The sequence below is a fragment of the Elgaria multicarinata genome, chromosome 4, assembly GCF_023053635.1.
Source record: "Elgaria multicarinata webbii isolate HBS135686 ecotype San Diego chromosome 4, rElgMul1.1.pri, whole genome shotgun sequence".
NCBI classification, from domain to species: domain Eukaryota; kingdom Metazoa; phylum Chordata; class Lepidosauria; order Squamata; family Anguidae; genus Elgaria; species Elgaria multicarinata.
The window spans coordinates 22,104,257-22,127,899 of NC_086174.1; the positions used below are offsets into that span (position 1 = coordinate 22,104,257).

General features: G+C 44.8%; 1 protein-coding gene across 2 annotated transcripts; it reads right to left on the bottom strand.

Moving 5' to 3' along the window:
- Positions 1 to 1,039: 1,039 nt before the first annotated feature.
- PEX6 (peroxisomal biogenesis factor 6) lies at positions 1,040 to 23,442 on the bottom strand. 2 transcript variants are annotated; one of them, XM_063123928.1, is made up of 17 exons: positions 22,499 to 23,442; positions 19,802 to 19,965; positions 18,664 to 18,747; positions 17,989 to 18,091; positions 17,222 to 17,358; positions 16,669 to 16,777; positions 15,147 to 15,355; positions 13,390 to 13,582; positions 12,427 to 12,503; positions 10,843 to 10,975; positions 9,829 to 10,034; positions 9,685 to 9,746; positions 7,356 to 7,464; positions 5,198 to 5,314; positions 4,116 to 4,193; positions 3,174 to 3,313; positions 1,040 to 1,533 (listed from the first exon to the last, which is right to left on the bottom strand). In XM_063123928.1, exons 1-17 carry the CDS (start codon positions 23,399 to 23,401, stop codon positions 1,400 to 1,402), a joined length of 2,958 nt encoding a protein of 985 aa, XP_062979998.1. In that variant the 5' UTR covers positions 23,402 to 23,442; the 3' UTR covers positions 1,040 to 1,399. The 2 variants fall into 2 exon arrangements, with proteins under 2 accessions (XP_062979998.1, XP_062979997.1); XM_063123927.1 differs by having other exon boundaries at positions 13,390 to 13,585.
- Positions 23,443 to 23,643: the final 201 nt, after the last annotated feature.

The window sequence follows — 23,643 nt, forward strand, 5'->3', positions numbered from 1 at the left end:
GTAGGAGGGGCTCTTGGTCAAACATAGATCCAGCCCTGGGGTTGGATCTCCAGAGGCTGAGTCTTCACAGATAGTAGTGAGAGGTGGGTGTTGGGGGGATATTTAAAATTCATTGCATATTTAAAAACAAACAAATTAGCCTAGCATTGATAACAGTTACAGGTTACTCCTTTACCTAGAGAGTTTTAATGCAGAAGAACATTTTAGAATAAATCCCCCACTTTTACTCAAAGTACTGCAATAGTCCATTCTGGCAGCATACTACAACCTCCTCTTGCTACATCTGTAGAGCAGGTCCAGACAAAGGAATTTGTCTCCAGTGCTCCACAAATACAGGAGTCCTTTTTTACCATCACAATTTCAACTCCCCTTCTAAAGTTAAGAGCCCATATAAAAACAATCTGGCCTCCAGTAAAACACTGAGAAAAGATCCTTAAGGCGTAGGTGTGGCCAAGAGGTATTCGATTTCCATTACTAGGCACTCTCTGAGGCAGACAACCTATATCAAGTGCTTGCTGCTGATGTTTAGCCAGAAAGAACGAAGATTCAATTAGTGCACAGATTTGCCTCGTGGATTCCCCATCTGAACTGCGGACACCTTGTCGAAGTTTGACACCAGACTCGTTGCGGCTGAGTTGCTGAACTCAGTTCTCGACACAAGCATTTTCAGAGACTTAAAAAGCTGAAGCATCAAAAAGAAATCACAGAGTAAAGAGGGAGGGTAAATAATCAAAGCCAGTATGGGCCAGAGTTGCAAGAGTAAAATACGGGAATACTGACCAGCCTCCCTCAGATGTGTGTATAAATATAAATGAGGCTACTGTATTAACCATAATATTAATAAAGCCCATATTAGATGAGCCAAGCAAAACAGCAAAGAAGCCACTATGGGAACAAGACTAGTTCTACAACACACTTAATTATAGATGTGGCTGCAATAAGCATCAGTATGCCCTACAGGAAAATAAATGAAATTTGATCTACTGGTTTTCTCTCCTCTTTCAGACACAAAAAATGCTCATGGGCAAAGCAGAAGCACTTCTTCTTGGAAAGCAATTCAATCTTTATTTAGACATTTTAGATACTTACAGCAACTTCCCCCCTGTATTCATAGGCCCAAGTCATTAGCATTCCAAGGTTTTCCACTTGACGGTGAGCTCCGGATATATCAGCAACGGCAGTGAGCCCAAAGGGGGGGACTAATTTGCAATAGTTCTTACCCAGCTAAGCATCCATCTGTCTCAGTTGCACAGCTAGATCTGAATCCATATTGTGACAGAGAGTGTCCTTTTCGCTTCTCCAGCAGGAATGGTGTTCCCATGCCAGAATATATTCCAGATCCCTTGGGGTTGTACAGTTCCAATCTTACATATCCCTTTCCGGTCCAGCCGGATGCTTATCAAGCAGCAAATTTCTGCTGGATCATTTTGTATCTGAGCAGTTCTGATTCTGAAACAGAAGGCTGCAGCCTTGTTGCAGCTTGTACAAAGTCCTCCGTAGTCAGTGTGAGCTCTGAGCTCTCTGTATCCAGCCCTGGAGAAAAAGAGTGTGAAATGGTTTCAAAAGGAACTCATTTTAGGCATGTCACATGGTGCAGACAACAAGATTGCTCCTGGCTAGACAAGATGAGAATAATAATAATAATAATAATAATAATACAAGAACTTCAAACAAAAAGAAAGGCAGATGGATAACCATGAAAGGCACTCCCCCCTTTCCAAGGCTTAAGTGTTTTTCCTCTCTGTATTATGCTAATTCTCATTTTTTGAAAAGAACCATAAAGTCAGCGTATGGGTATTGTCCTCTGTAGTATTCCGACTGAAGTCATGCCTTACACTAGACAGTATATTATTTCCAGAACTCGTGCAAAATGCAGCGGCCAGATTGATTTCGGGAACCAGACGGTTCGACCGTATAACACCTGCTCTGGTCCGCTTGCACTGGCTGCCTGTATGTTTCCGAGCCCAATTCAAAGTGCTGGTTTTGACCTATAAAGCCTTACATGGCTTGGGACCACAATACCTGATGGAACGCCTCTCCCGACGTGAATATACCCGGTCACTACATTCAACATCTAAGGTCCTCCTCCGGGTGCCTACTCCGAGAGAGGCTCGGAGTGTGGCAACGAGGGACAGGGCCTTTTCGGTGGTGGCCCCCAGACTGTGGAATGATCTCCCTGATGAGGCTCGCCTGGCGCCAACGCTGCTATCTTTCTGGCGCCAGGTTAAGACTTTCCTCTTTGCCCAGGCATATGGTGACACATCTTAATCACCCACATGTTTAGTTTTTTAAACGGTTTTTAATGCTCTGTGTGTGTATGTTCTGTGTTTTAGGATTTTAAATTTTGTATACTCATTTTAATCTTGATTTTAGAATTTCTGTAAACTGCCCAGAGAGCCCTGGCTATGGGAGCGGTATATAAGTGCAATAAATAAATAAATAAACTTTTCAGCAATCAGCAGAATCACAACAGCTGAATCAAGACCCACTTCTGCTGATTTCTCAGAGAGTTTAGTACTTAACAATAGGTTGCTCTACTTTGAGGGCATAAATGCTACCTCATGAGAAGGTAAGGAGTACTCAACACAATCAAGGTAGAATAGTTAGCCCCTCAGGTGACTCAACCTACTCTTCAAAAAAAGAACACAAGAATAGCATTACTAGACCAGGTCCAGGGTTGATGCAACCAATAGCTTAATCCTCAGCGGTAGCAGTACAGAATACTCAGAAACACACAACAAACAAAAAGAAAAGGGAAATGATGTATTTGCACCCACAGGTCTCAAATTGTGTTGCAGATTGGAAGTGGGAGAGTATTTCCATATAATTATCCCCATAAGGGGAGCGCAAGAGAAAGGGAACCTTAACAAAGCATGCTGCCTTTCCATTCATGCCTGTTGATTCATCTTAATTACCCATCCCCCTAATTTCCAATAGCACAATTTGCCCAGTTTCTCTCAAGCATTGATTTGGAGACTTAAGACCCAAACCAATTTTCTATTCCACTGATGTTTGTAAGTAGGTTCATGTAAGGCAATAACGAGCCAAGCACTTGATCAAACATTAATTTCGCTTCCTTTCCATCATTGTGTCCTTTAACTGTCCACTATCCATTTCTCATTCTAGATTTTTGTATTTTAGCTGACAGCAGCTGAGCCCTGCTGGTTCCTTACCTTCCTCTATCCACTCCACTTTTCTTTTGATAGCAGACATCATGGCATCTGAACATAGAGCATACAGATCTGCTCCTGTTAGCTGTACAGGACATTTGTCAAGGACACCAAGGAGACTCACTGAAGGATCCAGCTTAAACCTGCCAGGAAAGGATACGCCCAAATGTCAGTACCACTGGAAAAATTGCCACTAGGATATAACCCTCCCAAGAGTTCTGGGCAGAAGGAATCCCTAAGCCACAGGTTCAAATATGTGTGTGTCTTTTGCCCTATGCAGGTAAACACCAATTAAAATGAGAATTATTAGTAATTATTATTTTTTCAGCGTGTCTGGCTATGCTTTGAAGTCCATACTCTCTTGCTGGGGAGCTTTACAGGCAATAAAAAATTCTACAGTTTTTTTACACTCAGAAACTTCATAGTACAAGGATGAACTCTCTACTCCTTCCCTTAACAAAGGTGGCAAAGATGATGTTGATGCCAATACGCTTGGGCTAAACTATCAAAGCAACTCTCCAGTTTCAGTAAGTCTTGCAATCCTAGTTTCACGGGACTGCACAAACCATAGTTTGATTGTTTGGACATAACAACAAACTGTAGTTTGATTAAAACTGAAAGCAATGAATTATTACAATCCTCAAACCATGGTTTAGAGCAGGGGTGGGCAACTTTGGAAAGTCCGGGGATCAGATGCTGCCCATGGGCTGCATGTGGTTCACCTCTGGTTTAGAGATTCTCTGAATGCAGCCAGCAAATTACAGTGGAGTGCACAGCTGTATACAGATACTTCTAGGGCCCACGAAGCATAGATGTCTCTTCATCGGAACAAACAACCCATTGGAAGAAATACTAGGGGCATGAAATCCTTCTTTTAAAATGGTAGGATCTTCCTTTTGGCACTATTTTTTAATTTTATGCTAGGCCGAGTGGGTAGGCACTCACTTTCTGGTGATGGCACTTAGGACTTGCAGCTGAGAGTCTCGGTCTTCATTGACACCTACATAGACCAACTTATCAAATCTGCCAGGCAAACAGAAAATAAACACTTTACAGACAAAATGCAGGAATCCAGCATACACACAACTCTGGTACCCATGTATAATACACCCAAAATATCTGAGCATTTTTCCCTACTGACATTGGTTTCTATCATTGGTAATAACGGCCGGGGAAGGCAACGGCAAACCACCCCGCTATAAGGCCTGCCAAGAAAATGTCAGCAAAAGCTGGTGTCCCTCCAAGAGTCAGTAATGACTCAGTGTTTGCACGAGAGGTTCCTTTCCTTTCCTAAACAACTGCAGCCCCCTTTGCTTAACATGCCCTTGATCAGTACCTGGCCTCCGGCGAATAGCCAGAATCTCCACACTTCAACTGGTCTCCCTGTTCTAGTGTGTACGTCACAGACCAAGAGAAGTCTGAGAGATCCCTAAAGAGTTGGGGAACCCATGGTGTCAAGGTGTTGTGAACTGCCCTGATTAGTGCATAGCAGTTGAAGGGCAGGATTTTTTTATATGAATATAAATATACTAGTTCCCTTTCCCTTATGCACCATAAAGGTTATTCCTCTCTGTGTCATTATGAGCCCAGGAGGCTCCCAACATAGCTCTTCTTTTCTATAACAAATGCATCCAGCAACAAAAAGGAAAGGAAAAACAAATCTGCTTTACTTCTCATGGAGAAAGCACCCTGAGACCTCATTTTGGGCAGAAGACTTGTTTTGCCAAAGTATTACAAACACAGAGCAGAAGGAGCAGAAATACCATGCTAGAACTGTAGAACTTAAAACATACAAGAAACAACACATCAGGTATCCCCAAAGGTAGTGAGTGGGGGGGTGGGGATGAGGATTCTATGCTGGTCTAGCTTTGCCTGACACTGCCATAAAGACTTCGTTCATTTTGAGTACAAACTCAGCCCCAATGAGCTACGGGGAGCTCCTCAAACAGGGGCCCTTCAGTAGCAGTAGCTCAGCCATGTAAGGCAGATGCAATGGCAACGCAAACCCAGAATAGTGAGAATCATACCTGCCTGGTCGGAGCAAGGCTGGATCCAGAAGATCAGGTCTGTTTGTAGCTCCAATGACGAACACGTCTTGAGAAGAATGAAGTCCATCAAGCTCCGCTAGTAGCTGAGATACCACTCTACCAATGGAAACATTTAAAAGTAAATCTCAGTGCATCCAGTCAACAAGCTGACTCGTGAACCTAAAGGGCACATACACAAATAACCGGTCTGGATATCTACAACCAGTGCCCATAAATCCTAGCTGAGCTGCTGTAGACCACTGAGAGAAATAGGCCTTGCTTTGAAGAGAGCAGCTCAAACAGGCGAAGCAGGGCAATGGAGATAGTCAAGTACAGTGATGTAAAGTGACTCACCCAATTTATTTATTTATTTATTTATTTATTTATTACATTTTTATACCGCCCAATAGCCGAAGCTCTCTGGGCGGATAACAAAACCCAAGTCCACTGAACATATTAAACACCAAAGATAGAACATTTATTTTCATAACTAGAGCATCATGTAGTTTGCAAGATGGACAAAATCCCATAACTTTCAGAAATATTACCGTATATAGCAGGGGGGACGGGACACACACATGCAGGGGGACGGACACTCAGGGGGACGGACACACACCGAGGCAGGGTCCCAATCAGGCCCTCCAGGTTTCACTAGATGGCCACGCCTTCAGACACCACACACCAATAACATGCAACCACCAAAAGCTTCTGCAAATCTGAACTTGGCCCTTGAGCTTAAAAAGGTTCCCCACCCCTGAAATACAGGTCTAACCCTAAGGCTCTGCCTATACCCACTGAAAGATCCTCCTTGCATAGTAAGTTCTCCCTCAAACCGCAAGAGTCATATCCTGCTCCACGTGGACTGAATGAGGCACTGCTTTGTTGTGAACTCACAAGCTCTAGAAATCAACAGACATTTCTAGGCATTGGATGCACAGTTGTTTCATTGGGTGCATGTCCTGCAATGTTCTTGCTGACAACACACAGAATGCATAATGCATGGGGTTGCCTCTGAAGACTGCTTGGAAAAGTCAATGGGTTCAGCGTGCAGATGCCTAGCTATTAACAGGGATCCAGAGATCTAGTCATATTTAGCTAATGGTTAAATATCTGATCAGCTATCCTTTGTCACTGCATCTGCTTTTTATTTTAAAACACAAAATCGCTTTAGTATTATAGAATCATAGAATAGTAGAGTTGGAAGTGGTCTATAAGGCCATTTGAGTCCAACCCTCGTCTCAATGCAGGAATCCACCTCATCCCTGGCAGATGGCTGTCCAGCTGCCTCTTGAATGCCTCTAGTGTGGGACAGCCCACTGCCTCCCTAGGTAATTGGTTTCATTCTCATACTGCTCTCATAGTCAGGAAGTTTTTCCTGATGTCCAGCCAAAATCTGGCTTCCTGTAACTTGAAGTGTGGTGCCCAGAACTGGACACAATACTCAAGATTAGGCCTAACCAGTGCCAAATAGAGGGAAACCAGTACTTCGCACGATTTGGAATCTATACTTCTATTAATGCATCCCAAAATAACATTTGCTTTTTTTGCTGCCACATCATACTGTTGGCTCATATTCAGCTTGTGATCTACAACAATTCCAAGATCCTTCTCGCTTGTAGTATTGCTGAGTCAAGTGTCCCCCCATGTTGTAACTGAGTATTTGGTTTCTTTTTCCTAGGTGTAGAACTTGCCATTTATCCCTATTAAATTTTATTCTGTTGTTTTCAGCCCAGTGCTCCAGCCTATCTGTCTTCCAAGGTATTAGCAGCTGCCTTGGAGGCCTAGATATGGTAGAAGGGTGGTCTATAAATATTTTTTAATAAAATTGATTATTCTTCATGTAGCCTAAGCTCGGATACTTAAATCCAGGAGCTTAGACTGGACAGAAGAGCCTTGCTCTGTGAGATAGTGAAACGCCCATCCTTCTAGTGTTTACAGCATGCAAGGGTTCCAGTTTTCAAGCAATGCCCCTCCCCCAAAACACTCCAGCATGGATAAAGGAAAGTCTGAAAGCCTGCATGGAAAAGGGGGTAGGGTGGGTGGGGAGAAAGCCACCACCTATAAAAGCAATGGAGAGGTGAAATTCTGGGTTGAGCAAGCCAAAGCAGAAGGCTTATGTTTCAGCATTCTTTAACAGCAGACGACCAAGAGCACTCACCTGTCCATTACACCTCCTGAATCTCCACTCCTCCCACGATTAGGCGCCAAGGAATCGAGCTCATCAAAAAAGATAATGCAGGGAGCAGCTGCCCTGGCTCTGGTAAACACTGAGAAGAAAGACAAGGCAGTGTGCATCTTGCAAATTCATGCTAAACAGAGCAGCAGACATAGAATCATAGAACAGCAGAGTTGGAAGGGGCCTACAAGGCCATCGAGTCCAACCCCCTGCTCAATGCAGGAATCCACCCTAAAGCATCCCTGACAGATGGTTGTCCAGCTGCCTCTTGAAGGCCTCTTGTGGCAGCTGGCCAACCATCTGTCAGGGATGCTTTAGGGTGGAATTACAAATGAAAAGCCATCTATATTCCTCTGCCCAGGAAGAGATGCAGCCTAGCCAATAGCTATTGCAAGGCACAGGAAAATGCAGGATTACACAAGGATCTGGAAAATGGAGGGGCTGAGCTTGTCCAGTTGAAAAGGGAAAGCCTGGAGAACAGCTGCAGAGAGAAAAGCAGCAGGGCATTGCAATGACCGGTCAACATTTATTTATTTATTTATTTATTTTATTACACTTATATACCGCCCCACAGCCGAAGCTCTCTGGGTGGTTTACAACAATTAAAAATGGTAAACATTAAAAGTATACAAAATTTAAAAACCATCAAAAACATACAAAACAATATAAAAACAACAGTATCCATTTAAAAACAACTATTCTGGGCTCCATTAAAAACAAACTTAATGTTGTTAAATGCTGTTAAAATGCCTGGGAGAAGAGAAAAGTCTTGGAACATGCTCGCTCCATTGCCACTGCGCTAGTTGGATGTTCCTTCATCTACTCCAGATATCTTAAAACCTGAATTACAAGTTCTGTGGATATGGTCTTTCGTTAAAAGTTTGCACAGCAGGACTCTTCTTGGGAGTGAGGGAGTGGGGAGCGTGCCGATTTATTCATTCTAACTATTTTATCCCCCTTTTCAAAAGAAAGCTGCCCAAACCGGCTCACACCCAAATATTAAAAATAACCACCAACAATATTTAGAAACAATAAATGGCACAGCAATAAAGCCGTTCAGAACTGAATGAGAGCAGGAACATGGGAACAGAGGGTAGATCAGTCGATCCATAGGACTGCTGAGATTAAAAAGGTGTTCAGGTAGCTTTGAAACACTACCAGCATAGAAGCCAAGCAGATCTCTTGCAACGGGAGAATTCTATGATCAGGGTGTTGCTACGGGGAAGTTTATCACATCACTTGCGGCAAACCACTGATGGCAGTGAATATCCAAGTCAGAGCAGTTGGTAGAGCAGTGAAATCATCTGCTCAGAAGAACTACCTCCAACCAAGATTCTCACTGCTGCATTCTGCGTCAGCTACCATTTCCAAATATTCTTCAATAGAATCATCTATCTCAAAGCTATCAATATTCTAGCCACAGTTCAGATTCTATATTAAAAATAGTTATCCATACATACCAAAAAGGTATCTATTGGGTTAAAGGGAAGTTCATAACTGGACATCAATTTAATTGCACAAACTACTTTTTTTCTTTAAAAAAAAAGTGGGGGAGCATTTAGGACAAATCCAGCAGAAGTGTTTAAAATCAGCTTTTATTGCAATGCCAGCATCTATCGTGGCCATTTATGCAAGTTTTGTTTAACCTGTATGGAACAAGAAAGAAATGCATGGACTTGTATCTAATCATTGCTTTGTGCCAGCAGAAAGCATGTCCACTAATACAAGCAGAACACCTGATTCTCTGACAGTCTATGGTACCCACTGTAACCCTGCACACTCTGAAAAGTTGCTTCTGAGTGTTAGGGAACCCTTTGGAACAGTATAGAATTTAGCATGGTGGACTGCAGTAGTGGGAGGGATGGGGATTGGTGAAAACTGGGTGCCTTTGCCTCGAACACAACAGATGCGCTTCTGCTCATGAAAAGCCACTTGGGGTTGGTGAGTTTTGCAGTAGCCAAACATAGAGCAATATCTAGCATAGCTATTATTATATATATATCACCAACTATGTAAAGCTCTCAAGATTTCAAGGTAAGCAGCACCTAGGCCATGACTGGCTGTGCTGGAGATGGAAGACCTTAAAACAGCAATACAGGCAGATGGTGAAGACAGGCCTATGAACCGCAACTTCCTGTAGTCCATGCCTGCTTTGTCCGAAACAGTCATGCGTCAATCCTCATTCAGAGAAGTCACATGCACATCTTTTCAGGTGTGCATCATCTCTGTTATCTGTGCTTCTCTTTTAGCCCAGCTTTATCACAGCAGCTTTCCCTCAACCTCTAATTAAATATTAGGGCTCCACACTAACCTTCACGCACATTCTCTTCACTCTGTCCAACGTACATGTTAATGAGCTCGGGCCCCTTCACACTGAAAAGGAGCAAAGACAGAGTTAGGTACACCAATGCTTCAATCCCCCGGCCTCCCTTATTCCTTATTCCACAATGCCCACCTGAGGAAAGTCATGGTGCACTCTGTTGCTACAGCTTTAGCGAGCAACGTCTTTCCTGTTCCAGGAGGACCATAGAGGAGGAGGCCAGAGCGGCGAAGCCCGAGAGATAGTAGCTCTGGGTGTTCTAGCGGAAGCTGAATGGTGTCCAGGATCTCCTTCTTCACATCCTGGAGCCCACCAATGTCTTGCCAGAAGACAGAAGGTATCTGTAGCAAGAGGACAGCCCTGTAACCTACCCATTCCAGAAACCCAAAACTGTCAATTCCCACTTGTTAGGGTGCTCTTCAAGACAGAACACCATCCCACAAACCCCCAGAACCACATCAAATATTCTACTCTTCCCCATGTATTGATTGCTATCGTTCTTGCTGCCCCATCCTCTCCCTCCTCCAGATGCCACCAAGGACTGGTTTTACACAGAATGATCCACACTGCACCCTGAATGTCCCAATAATTTCCTTTAGTTGTGCATCTTCCATATGTACCCACTCACACTTTAAGATCCAAAGATGAACCCCTGCCACACATTTCATCCTTTATCATAGTAAGTTTTGCAAGAGCACACACAGCACTGCTTTTTCAGTTGTGACATCATCTCTCTGGAACTTCCTAGCAAAGGTGGCCTGGTTGGCTTCCTTAACTGCTAGTGAATGCACAGGAGGAATGTTTTCTTAAAAAATATTGCTAACTGTTTTATCCTAAGCTTTGATGGGTACTGCACTCTCTTTCTCCTGATTTACTCTTCATTTTATTGTTGGGTTTTTAAAAAAGGAACTGGGAATTGTATTGATTTTAAGATGCTGTACACAGCTCTGAACACTCTTGATCGGAAACTTGACTCTGAAGTTTTATAAATAAAGTCAGAGAACGAGCCCAAAAGCACCACACTGACTTATCTCCTTACTCAGAGATCTACCCCCAATTACTAGTTTTGTTGATGACAACATAGTCCACTTAGTTCTCACAGCACGTTGCCTGAGATCTCACAAGACTCTGTATTTGTTTGGTCCATACCTTTGGGGCTCCTATCGCCTGCGAATGAGCATCATGCAGTTTATCCAGGGCAACGCTGAAATCCTCTGCAAGGAGAGGGAAGCCAGCAGCACAAAAATCACGCTCTTCCTCCTCACTTGGTCCTCCTAGGAAACTGGTAAAGAGGAAACAGAACATTGTTTTCAGCACCCTTTGCAATTGCCAAAAATTGATTGGACCAAAGTTCTCCAAACTCCAGAGCTGAGCTGGGTGCCCTGAGAAAAGTAACCACCGCTTTATTATTATTTGGGGTTGGCACTGGGGCACAAAGATGTTTGGGGGCCTAGGCAGCACCATTTGCCACACTGGAGCAATGAAATCACCAAAGAGCAGCAGGGAGCATCAGCCCAGCTAGGCAGTGGTACGTGTATCTGAGTGGGATGCATCTGCACGATACTGCTCTCCATGAGAGGTGCATTTGATGACTGATCCTGTGGGTTCTGGTTCTGCCAAGCCCAAGTCATGAATCAGGTTCTTTTGGTTATCAAGATGAAGCAAGCCACTTGTGCAAAAAGATGACAACTTATTCATGCAGAATATATACATGCAAAGGAAGTTCACACCTCTTTCCAGCTAATCAAGCTTTCATAGCTGGGTGTCTATCGGGGAGGGGGGCACGATAGATGGAAGCTGTCCCTTTGAGCACAGAAGGTTCACCAGGCCAGTAGTGTCCACAGTTCCTCCTGAAGTGAGTCCGAAGCATGAAGCCTGTGCATTGGATCTTATAGGCTCCTCTGCTCGATGCCTGCCTCCCCCTCAGAAGCAGCAGGGTGTCTCCCTCTCACAGGTTCCCGAAGCATCTCAGCTTGGGAAACTAATTGGCCTGGTTAGGAATGAAAACCTCCCAGCTCATCTAGAGATCAGACTCTATGAGAAAAGGTTGATATAACTATGAAAGGCCCATCCAGAGGCCTCTTGTCAGCTAATGCCTGTTAAAATCTACTCACTGTGTTAGGCTATACAGGTCTCTTAGCAGCATTTGGGAACTCTGTGAAGTCCATAGTTCTGCTCACTAATAAACACACTACAAATCCTCAATTACAGTAAGAGCATCATGGCTTTGTTTGCCCTCACTAATGTCACCTGGCAGCCAAATCTGATTGGATCTGACGTCATGTTCCCAATGGAAGCCCAGCCAAGCAGGGATAAGAAGAGTGAGCACCAGTGCAGCAGCAGATCATAGAACTATAGCTTCAAACAGGCACAAGAAACCGCACAGAGAAGAAAAGAAATAGGAAGGGGGGCTTTTGGAACCCCTTGAAAGCACACCTTTTACCTAGGAAGCGTTAGGAGGTGAAAATTCAGTCAGCTCCATGACATTTTGACCCAATAAGATACTGAAGACAAATGTTTTCGAGCTAAACATCCCCCACCCCTCAAAGGACTGCTTGTATCTCTTGGGAAAGGCCAGCTTCAAGCTTTTAAGTCCACAAAACTGCCACATATTCCTCACCCCATTTACAATCAGTTGGCTGAAATGTCATCTTTCAATGTGTAAAACCGAAGAATTTCCATTTGCATTCATTATCTAAATGCTCCCAAACCACAAAGATTCTCCTCCAGTACCTTGAATTCTGGATCCGTGTGCAAGCAGCGCGGCTACTGTGGGAAAGTAAAGCGCAGAAATCTCCTAGAACGAAGCCCTGCAAACATGGAATAAAATATTAGTGCAACAATTCCCCTGGCAAGCAGAGAAGGCATTTTGAAATAAGGCCATTTGAGGAAAGGGGAAGAGGTTTAATTCTCTACATAGAAAAAGATTTTATGAACTACTATCTGAAATCCAGATTTGGTAAAGTCCCCCCCTCCTCATTTCCTCCACAAGCTACACCACTAAGGTAGTGGAAAACGTTACTGCAGGTGTGTTTATATTGGTTCCTGAGGGCTTTTAACCTTTAGTAGAAAAGGTGGCCTCTATTTGTACCATATTGGATCTCTACTGTACAGAACTAAAGTCAATTGAACTCCAAAAGCAAAGTGAGGTTGAACACACTTCCAGGTGATACTCTAGAGCAGCTGGTGACTTCTATGTGTTTTTAATTACAACTCCCACCATCTCTGTCCAAGCTGACTGGGGCTGATGGAAGTTGCAGTCTAAAACAGCTGGAGGGCACCAGATGGGGAAGGGTGTGGTAGAGCAGGGATGGGCAACTTTTAGCCCTGCAGATGTTTCAGCCCACAACACAGCGAATGGTGAGGGATCATGGGAATTGTAGGCCAAAACATCTGGAGGACCACAAATTGCCCACCCCTACTGGTTGGATGCAGCCTTTGGCATTCCTATTTGGGACATTCCCATTTCATGGGAAAGGAAGCAGTTCTTGGTAATGCAAGGCAATCCATCAGCACAAGCCGAGAAGGTTTCCTGTTCATTGTTTTAGTCAATGTGGAGAACCACACACTCCGTGTCGACGTTCACAAATAAATAAATAAATAAGATTCGGTTGTGTTCCTCCTCCTACAACAACAACAACAACTGGGCCTTCCTACTGCTTGGCTTTCTAGGTCACTGCCTGGGATGCCACTCACCGCACTTTGCCGGGCTAGCTTGGTCAGGCTCACTTCTTTGCCCAGTGGGAAGTTCTCAGTTAGCATGCTCAGAATGGCTTTCCTTTGCTCTTCTGACGGTGCTTCGATTTTCACCTCATGAAGGAAAGCTGTTTGCAGGTCTGTAGGGACATCCCCAATCCTGGTTGTTGTGCCGACCACCAGGACAGGGTAGCTGCTAAGAAACACAGAGATGCACACTGAATACTTATAACCAAAGTTGAGAGCCCACTGCAGTCCATCTCAACTTTAAAGCCCTACATGGTTTGGGTCCAGGCTACCTGCGGGATCGCCTTCTCCCATACAATCCGCCCCGCACACTCAGGTCCTCTGGGAAGAATCTACTTCAGTCAGCAAAAACTAGATTGACAACTGTTACCCAGAGGACCTTCTCTTCTGCTGCTCCCAGACTGTGGAACGGCCTGCCGGAGGAGACTTGTCAACTTAACAGTCTATCAGCATTTAAGAAAGCTATTAAGACTGATCTTTTCCGGCAGGCCTATCCAGTGTAATTTTAGGATGTTTTAAAATGATTTTAGGGTGTTTTTAAAATGATTTTAGGATGTTTTAACAGTGTATATTATGTTTTAATTCAGTTTTATTTATTTTATATTTACTGTTGTTCCCCGCCTTGATCAGAATGGAGAGGCGGGTAAGAAATATTTTTTATTATTAATTATTATTATTATAGTCACCCTGTAACTCCCTGCCTGACACCACTTCCGTATTTACTCAAAATCCATTATTTTGACATGCTTACTGTAAGCCAGTACAGCAGTAAGTGAATATTAGCAAAAATGTGGGGTGTACAGTAAACAAAAACTCTAAAACTAACGGTTCCAGCAGACAGTCCTCTCACCACTCTAGTTCTCCACTGAGTTGCTTGAATCCCAGTGAGTTGGATAGAGAAGGGAGGACACTTCTTTCTATTTCAATGTTTATGTTGTATAAAACCAACCATCTATGTCCCCCACTATATCTTTCACTTAGTAGCTTTTTATACTTTTTATATTTTTGCTTTTATTAACAAAAATGCCATGACACATACACCAGCCATGCAGCATTTGTTTTGGTTTCATCTGTACCAATCTAGACAAGTGATGTTAAAGATTCTCCTGAGCTGTAAGGGCTAAGAAAAGTTATTCCCTGAATTAAGGGGCTGCTTTCCAGGAGAGATTCAAACTGTGATCAACTGCTAAGATCTACTCAGTTTACAAAGGGCATGTCTAGACTGGGGGAGGATCTCGCGATACGGTGATCACGAGATCCTCCCCCTTAGTCCACACGCAGCGCGCAATGTCATGCCCGCCATTTTGTTTTGTTTTTTCTATTGAAGATGGGTGCACGAGTGCTCCATCAAAAGGGTACAATTTTCTTTTTTTAAAAGATCCTGCTCCCCTCTCCAGCCCCCGATGGATCCTGGCCCTTGCGTTTACTTGTGAGGAGCCGGGATGGCTGCCCACATGTCCTGCAGTCTCGGGACAATCTTGGGAATGTGGGAAAAGTCAGGATTAAAGCCGTCCCGGTTATCCCGGGGAAAGGGAGAGATCATCCTTCCCTGCCCTCAGGATCCCCTGTGTGTCATGTGGACGCACAGGGATGATCCTGGGGCGATCCCCGGGATAAGCCCTCATGTAGACATTCCCAAAGTTCTACTACGTCATGTAAACAGCCCCATCATAGTGATGGGCATCTTTCAGAGATGAAAACCAAAACATTCCTGTGGGGTGGTCCAATACCTAGAGTTTGCCTCTCTGTCCAGGAGAAGGTGCCTTAATGCAAGGATGACTCTGGAGTCTTCCCCAAGTCCGTCGCGATCTCTTCCCAGCAGCTCTACGTCTTTCATCAGCAGGACACAAGGGCTGTAGAGATCAGCCTGGGAGAAGGCAGCGTGCAGCTTGGCTTCTGTAGATCCACTGGTGTCACCACACAAACCAACGCAATCCACCTACATGCAGTCGGAGGACAGAGAGGAAGGGGACTGCATTGTGAAAAGGTCCGGAAGTAAAACTGCAACAGTGGACCAGATCCCATAAATGTAAGCACTTCTGAGCAATGGAACAGCTCTCTCAGACACACCTCATGACATACTTTGTCGAGTGATTCCTAAAAGGAAACTAGAGTCTATGCAGTGACAGTCAATGTAGTAATAAATATTCATAACAGACAAAGAAAGGTCCTGCCTACTTGGCATGATATACAGAAGTGCAAACAAGTGTTAGGCTAGACTAGTCCAAGTTCAAAACCTGTTTCTGTGACTGATCAAAGGTCACCATCTCCTAGCCTCATCTATTTTATGGGGATAAAAGATCAGACATATACTGTGATATGCCCAAGAACCTTGGGAAGGGACAGGGGGAAAAATGGAGATTGGTCTAAATCAGCAGGGTCTCCAACTTGTTTATTCCCAGGACCTCTTTTAACTCCAGCCTGCAACATGGGAGATCCACTTTTCTTTTAAAACTGTACATGTCCAGCATCTCATCTCACTCTCTTTCTGTCAACTAGACACAGAGGAACACAGCGTTCCCGTACGTTTAACAGTTGTGTGGAACACAGTTTCGGCAAGTGCAGGCTGTCACATGGAAGAGAAAAAAGCACCTGCTGAAATCCCCTCTTCTACTAAATGTTGGAGGGAGCCAAAAGTAAACTTAAAGTTCACCTCTTTACTCTGTCTCCCTCCCCCTGTCTTTCTCACAAAGACTAAACAGAAACAAGAGCAAAAATAATATGGTGGTGCCTCCCCTGATGCAACCCACCAGTTGAGGACCAATAGATGATCCTTTTGTGATAGATGCAATCACTTCCATCACCTGCAGCAACTTCCATCCAGATAAGAAGCCCACATTCCAAGGAGCAGGAGACAAACGCAATTATCTGAGAGGTGTTTTTCAATTGGGGGGGGACGGACATTCAATGCAAGAGTCTCTCCGTAGAGAAATCATTCTTCACCCTCAGTGCCCCTCACGAGGGACCAAAAATACATTTCTGCTTGTATGCAACCATGCATTTTCTCAAGGCCTTCAATCTATACTTGTTATAGATTCTAAAGATCAATTTAAAAGTCTCAAACTACTATATTTCTTCGATTCTAAGACGCCATCGATTGTAAGACATGCACTAATTTCAGTACCAACAGAAAAAAAGCTTTGATTCTAGGAAATAATAAACGCACCCGTGATTCTAAGACGCACCCTGTTTTTAGAGATGTTTATATGGGGGGGGGGGGAAGTGTGTCTTAGAATCGAACAAATACGGTACCTTGAACAAATGGAGATTAAGGCGGCTACAGGCGGCTCTGACAGCTGTCATTTTCCCCACACCACTGGGTCCTGAAAGAAGAATGCTTCCAGCTCCATTTAGCAGAGTCCTGTTGGAAAACAGAAATCAACAAATTATTAACTCAATTTTACAAAAAGGAAAAATAGAAGAAAGGAGACTGCAGTGCAACACACAAGCAAGAACACACAATAGAAGGGCTCAAAGGTTCAGTGAAAAATAGATTTTGTCCCTTGTGGCCACTGGAAAGGTCGCTTTTCCACCACTTGTTACATGCTAAACAAACGCCTGCAAAAGGCTCAATGCTTTCATAGCACTTTCGATGTATTGAGCATAATTATGAATTATGGAAGGCATGTAAGTAGCTGGAATGAACAGCATTTGAAAATCACATATAGGAAAAATAAAAGTTAGAAGCCCAGAATTCTCAAAAATCAGCAAAACGCAGCAGTTACACAGAGCAGAGCCTCAGCCCCCACAGCTATGCCTAACATTGTGTTACGTGATACAACTCAAGTCAAGTGAGCTGACTTACCTGCTGTGTAAGTGAGGGCCAAGAATGTCACAGAGCTGCTTCACTACACTGCAGAGCCCAGCTGGAGACAAACTGCTCCAAAAGCCATGGGCATTTTGAGATGGGAAAGATGGGACAGCACTGTTTGTTGAGCCAACCTAGAAGATAGGGCAGTTTAATAACAACTCAAAATCACGGCATCTCAAGTCACTTGACAACTTCCCTTAGGGCAGAGTTAGATATTTTGGGATGGATCTGGCCCCTGGCAGCCCTACCAATTTTAGAATTCCCCTCCCCACTAAGGAAAATAAAGTAGTTTTCAAAAGTTTGTGGAGAGACAGATGTCCAACTCTTTAGCATTACACCACTTAGGGTTTTGTTTGCCATGCCCTGGCCTTCTTATAGTCCAGGGTGGGCCTTTCTGTCATGGGCCACATTCCCCTGGGGATAGTCTGTAAGGCACCATATGATGGTGGTGGGTAGGATGGAAGCCTATGGTGGGTAGGGTCAGAGCTAAAAGTGAGCGGGGCCACCCCTTTTTCCTCCCTCTCTTCCCCAACACCCCCTTTTTCTCCTCTACTATCACCCAGCAGGCTGCTGGGCAAAGGACCGATTGCTCTTGCTAGAGGACTGAACTGATTGCTTAGAGGACTCTTGAAATTAGGCCAAAGGCCTCAGCCTGACCACCCCGTTAAAGTCCATGGAAAAGCCACACATTTCACCACATTCAAAAGCTCTGATGTCACACTACAATGCAATCTTTATCTCACATACTCCTAATGTCTTACCAGGAATAAAGAAGTGTTCTGGGTGTCCGCCAGGTACCCTACACTTTGCTCCTTTTCCTCTGCTGGTACTATCTTTTTCACCTTGAAGTAGAGCTCTGGCCATCTGAGAAAAGAGGAAACAGACTAAAATTCAAAGTATCAAAGATTTTGGATACAGGAATAATGAGTATGAAATAAGCAGAATATTAAAAATAAAACACTGTGTATGAGCATAAAGCTTTAGACTGAGGTGGGCGACTTGAGATCCTCCAGATGTTCTGGCCTATAACTCCCATTATCCTTCACAATTGGATATGCTGGCTAGGGCTGATAGGAGTTGTAGGCCAAAAGTCTGGAGGGCCACAAATTGCCCACCCCTGTGTTAGACAGTGCCATGGTTCTTCCCAACTGCTATCAGCCTTCATCTATTAACATTTTCCAAGCGTGAAGCACAGCCCTCTATTGAGGCTTCTGAAGCCTCACGCCACAGTATTTCAGCAAAAAGTCTCAGTCAGCAAGGACTGCAAGCATGGTACCCTCAAACTCATGGTTGACAAGATTATGATTTTCCAGGACAAACTCCCCGCAAACACTTACTCCAAAGCAATCCGAGTTACTTTGTTTAGAGATTAGAATAAACAGCATGGTGACTGCAAATTGAGAGCTCATTTAGCTTTTACCAGTTGGACAACTTACCTAACAAACTTGTCAGAATTTCCTTCTAAGAACTCAGGATGCCCAACTGTTGGAATACTCAAAATATCTTCAGCTTGGACTAGCCTGAAACAAATAGTCATGGTAAAGAACGATAATCACATCATTTTATATTGTGCTGCAGGGTCTTGCTATTTACTGTTTTACTCTGTACAGCACCATGTACATTGATGGTGCTATATAAATAAATAAATAATAATAATAATAATAATAATAATAATAATAAATCATGTTTTTATACTGTTTGTTTTATACTGAATGGTTTTAATTTTTGTGAACTGCCCAGGGAGTTTCAGCTATTGGGCGGTATAAAAATGCAATAAATACATAAATAAATAATTTTATCCAAGAAAAAGAAATCTGTTTGACACTGCAGTGGTCTGATAAGGAGCAGCTATCAGAAACGTTTCAAGTTTTTCTCCTTTAGCAGAAAGGAGAAGATGTAGTGTAATAATAAGTCCTTTCAGATTTCTTTACTGAATTGAAGGGGCTGAGTGAATTTCACTGTATTGCAAAGATTTAATGTGAAAAAATATCAACAGGAGGAGAACTTTGTTTGCATAGCACAGTGAAGTATTATTGCCTTTTAAATGACACATTCAAATCAGGTTGTAACATAAAGCACACACCGAAAAAAGTGAGAGGGAACAGAAACAGCAGGGGAAGGGGTAAAACGTATATAGCATTTGTTATTTTCCACAATTAAATGATTTACAGTGCAGGTTTTCAAAAAACAGCTCTTTAACTGTGACTAGCACCATCGGCCACTGAATAAGAATGCAAAATTGAGAAGTGACTAAGATAAGGCCATAAAAGATATTTGGCACATGGATCCCAGAGAACAGACTCAGCAGAAGTCTATGAGTTCTCAGCTGGTGCAACTTCATTTATTTACGTCCCTGATTTATGACAGATACTCTAAACATCTTCAGAATCAACATGTTCTTCTCCAGTTATTTATGAAAAAGCCTAAGCAAGTCTCTCAAATGTGGCCTACGGGCATCAAAGCCGCTTACATTGTGCTTAAGCAGTAAATAAAAAGCACAAGAAGAAGATTATCCCTTGATCTCATAAAGAGGTTATGCATAGGTTAAATTGTCATCTTTACTTAATGGCTAACCTGGGAGTTTGAAAGTGTTGGTAGAGAATTTGGTCATAGACTCCTCTGGTGCTGTAGGCTGGTGAGGACACAATCTCTATGTGTAGCTCCTTGGCAAAGGGTGGCACAGATAGCAAAGATCGACTTCCTTTTACCTCTTGAGCACCAGCAGCTTCCCCATATCTCTACAGAGGACAAACACGTCCTATTCTGTTTTAATTCTGCTATGTAGTTTTAACAGGTAGGAGATTAAGATAACGATCTTCTGTAGCTACAGCAACCTGTCCAGGATCAGCCCCTAATCCTGTTCATCCCATATTAGCTTGGAGAAAACTCAGTTCTCCCCTTTGGGTGCATACATATCATTTAACTTTTTTAAAATCCATTTGATAGTTTAATCTTACATTGAGTTTACATAAATTCAAGCTTTAACGTAATTGTAACAGCCAGTGCTTTTAGCATTTTATTTCCCTCGGACAACTCTGTTTACAATTCCCACCCCACCCATGCCCACCACCTTAGGATAACACTTCATGCATCTGATGAAGTAGACTAGTTCATAAAAGCTTAAGCCATAATATATCTGTTAATTTTTTAAGGTGCCACAAGACACACTTGTTCCTGCTGAAACAGGCTTAAGGGTTGCATCCAGCGCTGTCCATCCACCAGCAGAATGGAAACGGCTGGCAGAATGGATTTCCCCTCCACCCTACAACCCTCATGCACCCTCAAATCTGCTTCTGAGGCTTAGTGGGCATGCTGGGGGAGAGGAGAGCAAGGGGATGTCCATTCCCATGACATTGGATGAAGCCCTTCTACCATTCTCTCTCTGAAAACCGTTTCTCTATTCACCAAGTGGGTAAATGGGGGATTCATTCAATACACATCTGAGCATGGACCAAGGACTCTAATCTCTGTTGACAGTTATAAGAACAGGATTGGGATAGGTGGGGAGAAGGGTGTAGTATTTCCAGCCACATTCCAATCTGGAGTAATGTATATACAGAAGATACAATAGGAAAACACTGGCTCCAATGCAAAATAAGGCTTAAGCGTGAAAACCAGACGATAGAACAATTTATATCTAAGCAGTCACACACCTGTTATCATTAGATTTATAAACTGGCATCATCCCATCTCATTTCAGCCCCATTCAGTTTTCCTGTTAACTCAGTCCTCATCTGGCACTTTCTGCTAACCAGTCTCCTACTGGCTTTACCTTCTACATTTTCTAACACATTCCATTACATTAAACAAAATACTGCCCAGTACATCATCTATACCACCTTTCTCTTCCCACGTATGTTTTAATCTCTGTGAACTGCCCAGAGAGCTTCAGCTACCAGGTGGTATAGAAATGTAATAAATGAAATGAAAATCCAGATTGGTACGGGAGAAAAGAGTCTTTTTACCATATGACTCAAAGAAATCACCTCAGCTTTAAGAAGTTCAAAGATACTTGCTTTAAGAAACCAGCACTGTATGTAAGTTCACAGTTACTATCCCACTTGCGCCAGTCATAAGTGGCTTACAAAATAAGAGGGGGAAACAATTTTTCAGAAGCTTGCTAAATCAGGTCATCCTTGCAAATATAACTTCAGGGAGCCAACACCGAAACCAACCCATTTATGCTGGCTCAATTACTTCTTCATTTTACTTGCATTTCTAGTTTCAAAGCCCCCCAATCCCTTCCACGGGACAAGGAGGGAGCCATTAAGACTGCTGTTCTGCGGAGTTTATGCAAAGAATGGCACATTTTTTTTAAGGCCTAATCTACACCTGCAGGGCTTTGGGGAGCAGGGGTGGGGAGAGGATCTCCGGCTTTCCAGCTTCCGGGATCATCCTCCAGAGTCCAAAAGTCAGTGCATTGTCCAGGAAGAGAAGTTGCGCAATTGCACAGGTGCGATCCTGCGCCAAAAGTATTTTAAAAAACAAAACAGGAAACTCGGTGCCAGAAACCGCTGAGAGCCATTCCAGGGATGGTGAAAATGCTCCCCCCCCCATGGGCACAGACTCTCCCCACAGAGCTCTGTGCCCGTTTGGTGAGCCCCGCTACTCATGGGGAGTAAGGAGGACCTGGGAATGAGTGGCACACCACCCATGGATCTCAGGGTTGTCCTGGGACGCGGGAAAAATCAGAGTACTTGCAGTGCCATTTATCCCAGGACAACTGAGAGGTTGTCCCTGGTTGACCCCGGGATCAGCTGTGGGTCATTTGGACACACAGAGACAAACCCCTTTACCCCAGGATAAATGGCTGGTCTAGACACAGCTTTAATCTCATTTTGAACTTCACAGGTTCCCAAACTCTCGTTTTACAACAATTCAAACACTCCGTGAGCTTCTAATCAGAAAATAAAAGTCCACCGTAACATCTTCGACACAATCTGCCCGACCAGTCAAGAAAGTCCAATGCTGTTGTCTTCCATTTTTGTTGTCATGGTCTAACAGTAACAACAGTCCAACACAGCTGAAGGGGTCCAGGTTGGGAGAAGCTGGAGAAGATTTTTCTTGACAAAGGGCGCAATCCTATGCATGCTGCCTGGGGAATGCCGGGAGTTGTAGGACATTTTTCTGTCTAAACATGCGTAAGAGTGTGCCCTGAATAGATCAATAGCCCGACCTGCTGGAAAGCAGCTTCATACTCACAAAATCTGTGTTATATGTAACGTACTGAGTGCTTCCATCCTAACACCCCAACGCAGGTTTATCACCCACCTGGATTTTAAGGAGGCTCCCTTCCAGAGGGTCACAGGACAGGTTGAACGCCAAGGTGGCGGGGATCAGGGCTCTCTCGTTCAGCAAAGTTCGGCGGTGTTTGTCCTCGATGTCTTGGAGAGGGAAATACCACTGGGGCCCGAGGGCCCGCACAGTGGCCAGGTGCTGGGCCCCGTTCCCTGGGGTGCCCCCCTCTTGCCTCGTTACCGACACCCACTCCCCTTGGAAGAGACCCAGGCTGCGCAAACCGCCGCGGGTCACCCAGAGCACCTCGCCCCCCACGCCACCCCATAGCGCCGGGTGGTGCCGCTCCGCCTTCACTAGCCGCTCCCCGCCGTGCGCCCACCAGGACACCAGAGGAAGCGGCAGCGGCGGCGACTCCCTCCGGCCCCGGCTGTCTCCGCCGCTTCGCAGCTCAGTCACGGCCAAGCGAGTGCCGGCGCCTAAGAGCCCTTGCAGGGCCGGGCGGGCCTCCAGCACCAGCAGCCCCGAGCCCGGCAGGGTCTCCCCGCGTCGCACCAGAAGGCTGGAGCCGGAGCCCGCCCCCGGCCGCGGCGCCCGCCCTACGGCTGCGGCTCCCCCCAGCAACACCCAGCCTAGCAACGGCGGCCTCCGCACGGGCCAGACCCGCACCCGCGTCCCCGCGTCCAGGCCCAGCTGCCTCAGGAAGGCCCGGCTCAGCCACAGCTCCGGCCCCGAGGCGGCCTCGGCCTCGAGCAGCGCCGCGCACAACAACACCGGCTGCGCCTCAGTTCCGGCCGGCCGCACGGCCAACACGAGCGCCCCGGCTGGGCCGGCCGCCGCTGCCCACTCTCCCCCGGCCGGGGCCACCAGCAGCCCCGCGGCCGGTGGCAAGTCCTGAGGGACTGGGTCGTCCAGGCTCCGCAGCACCGCCACCGCCATAGAGGACGGGCGCAAAGTCCTAGAGGCAAAGACGCCTCGGTCTAGCCGACAGCCATAGAGGAATGTCTACGCTCCGCTCTAGAACTTCCGGCCTGCCTGAGGTTAAACGGGCTTTCCGCTCTAACGTCCAATCCAAAGTAGAGAGGGGGTTAACATAGAGATGCCAAGGGCTAGAGCGGCGCCACTCATAGGATAGTATTCAATGTTAGCCCTATCTAGAGCAGACCCATTGAAATTCATTG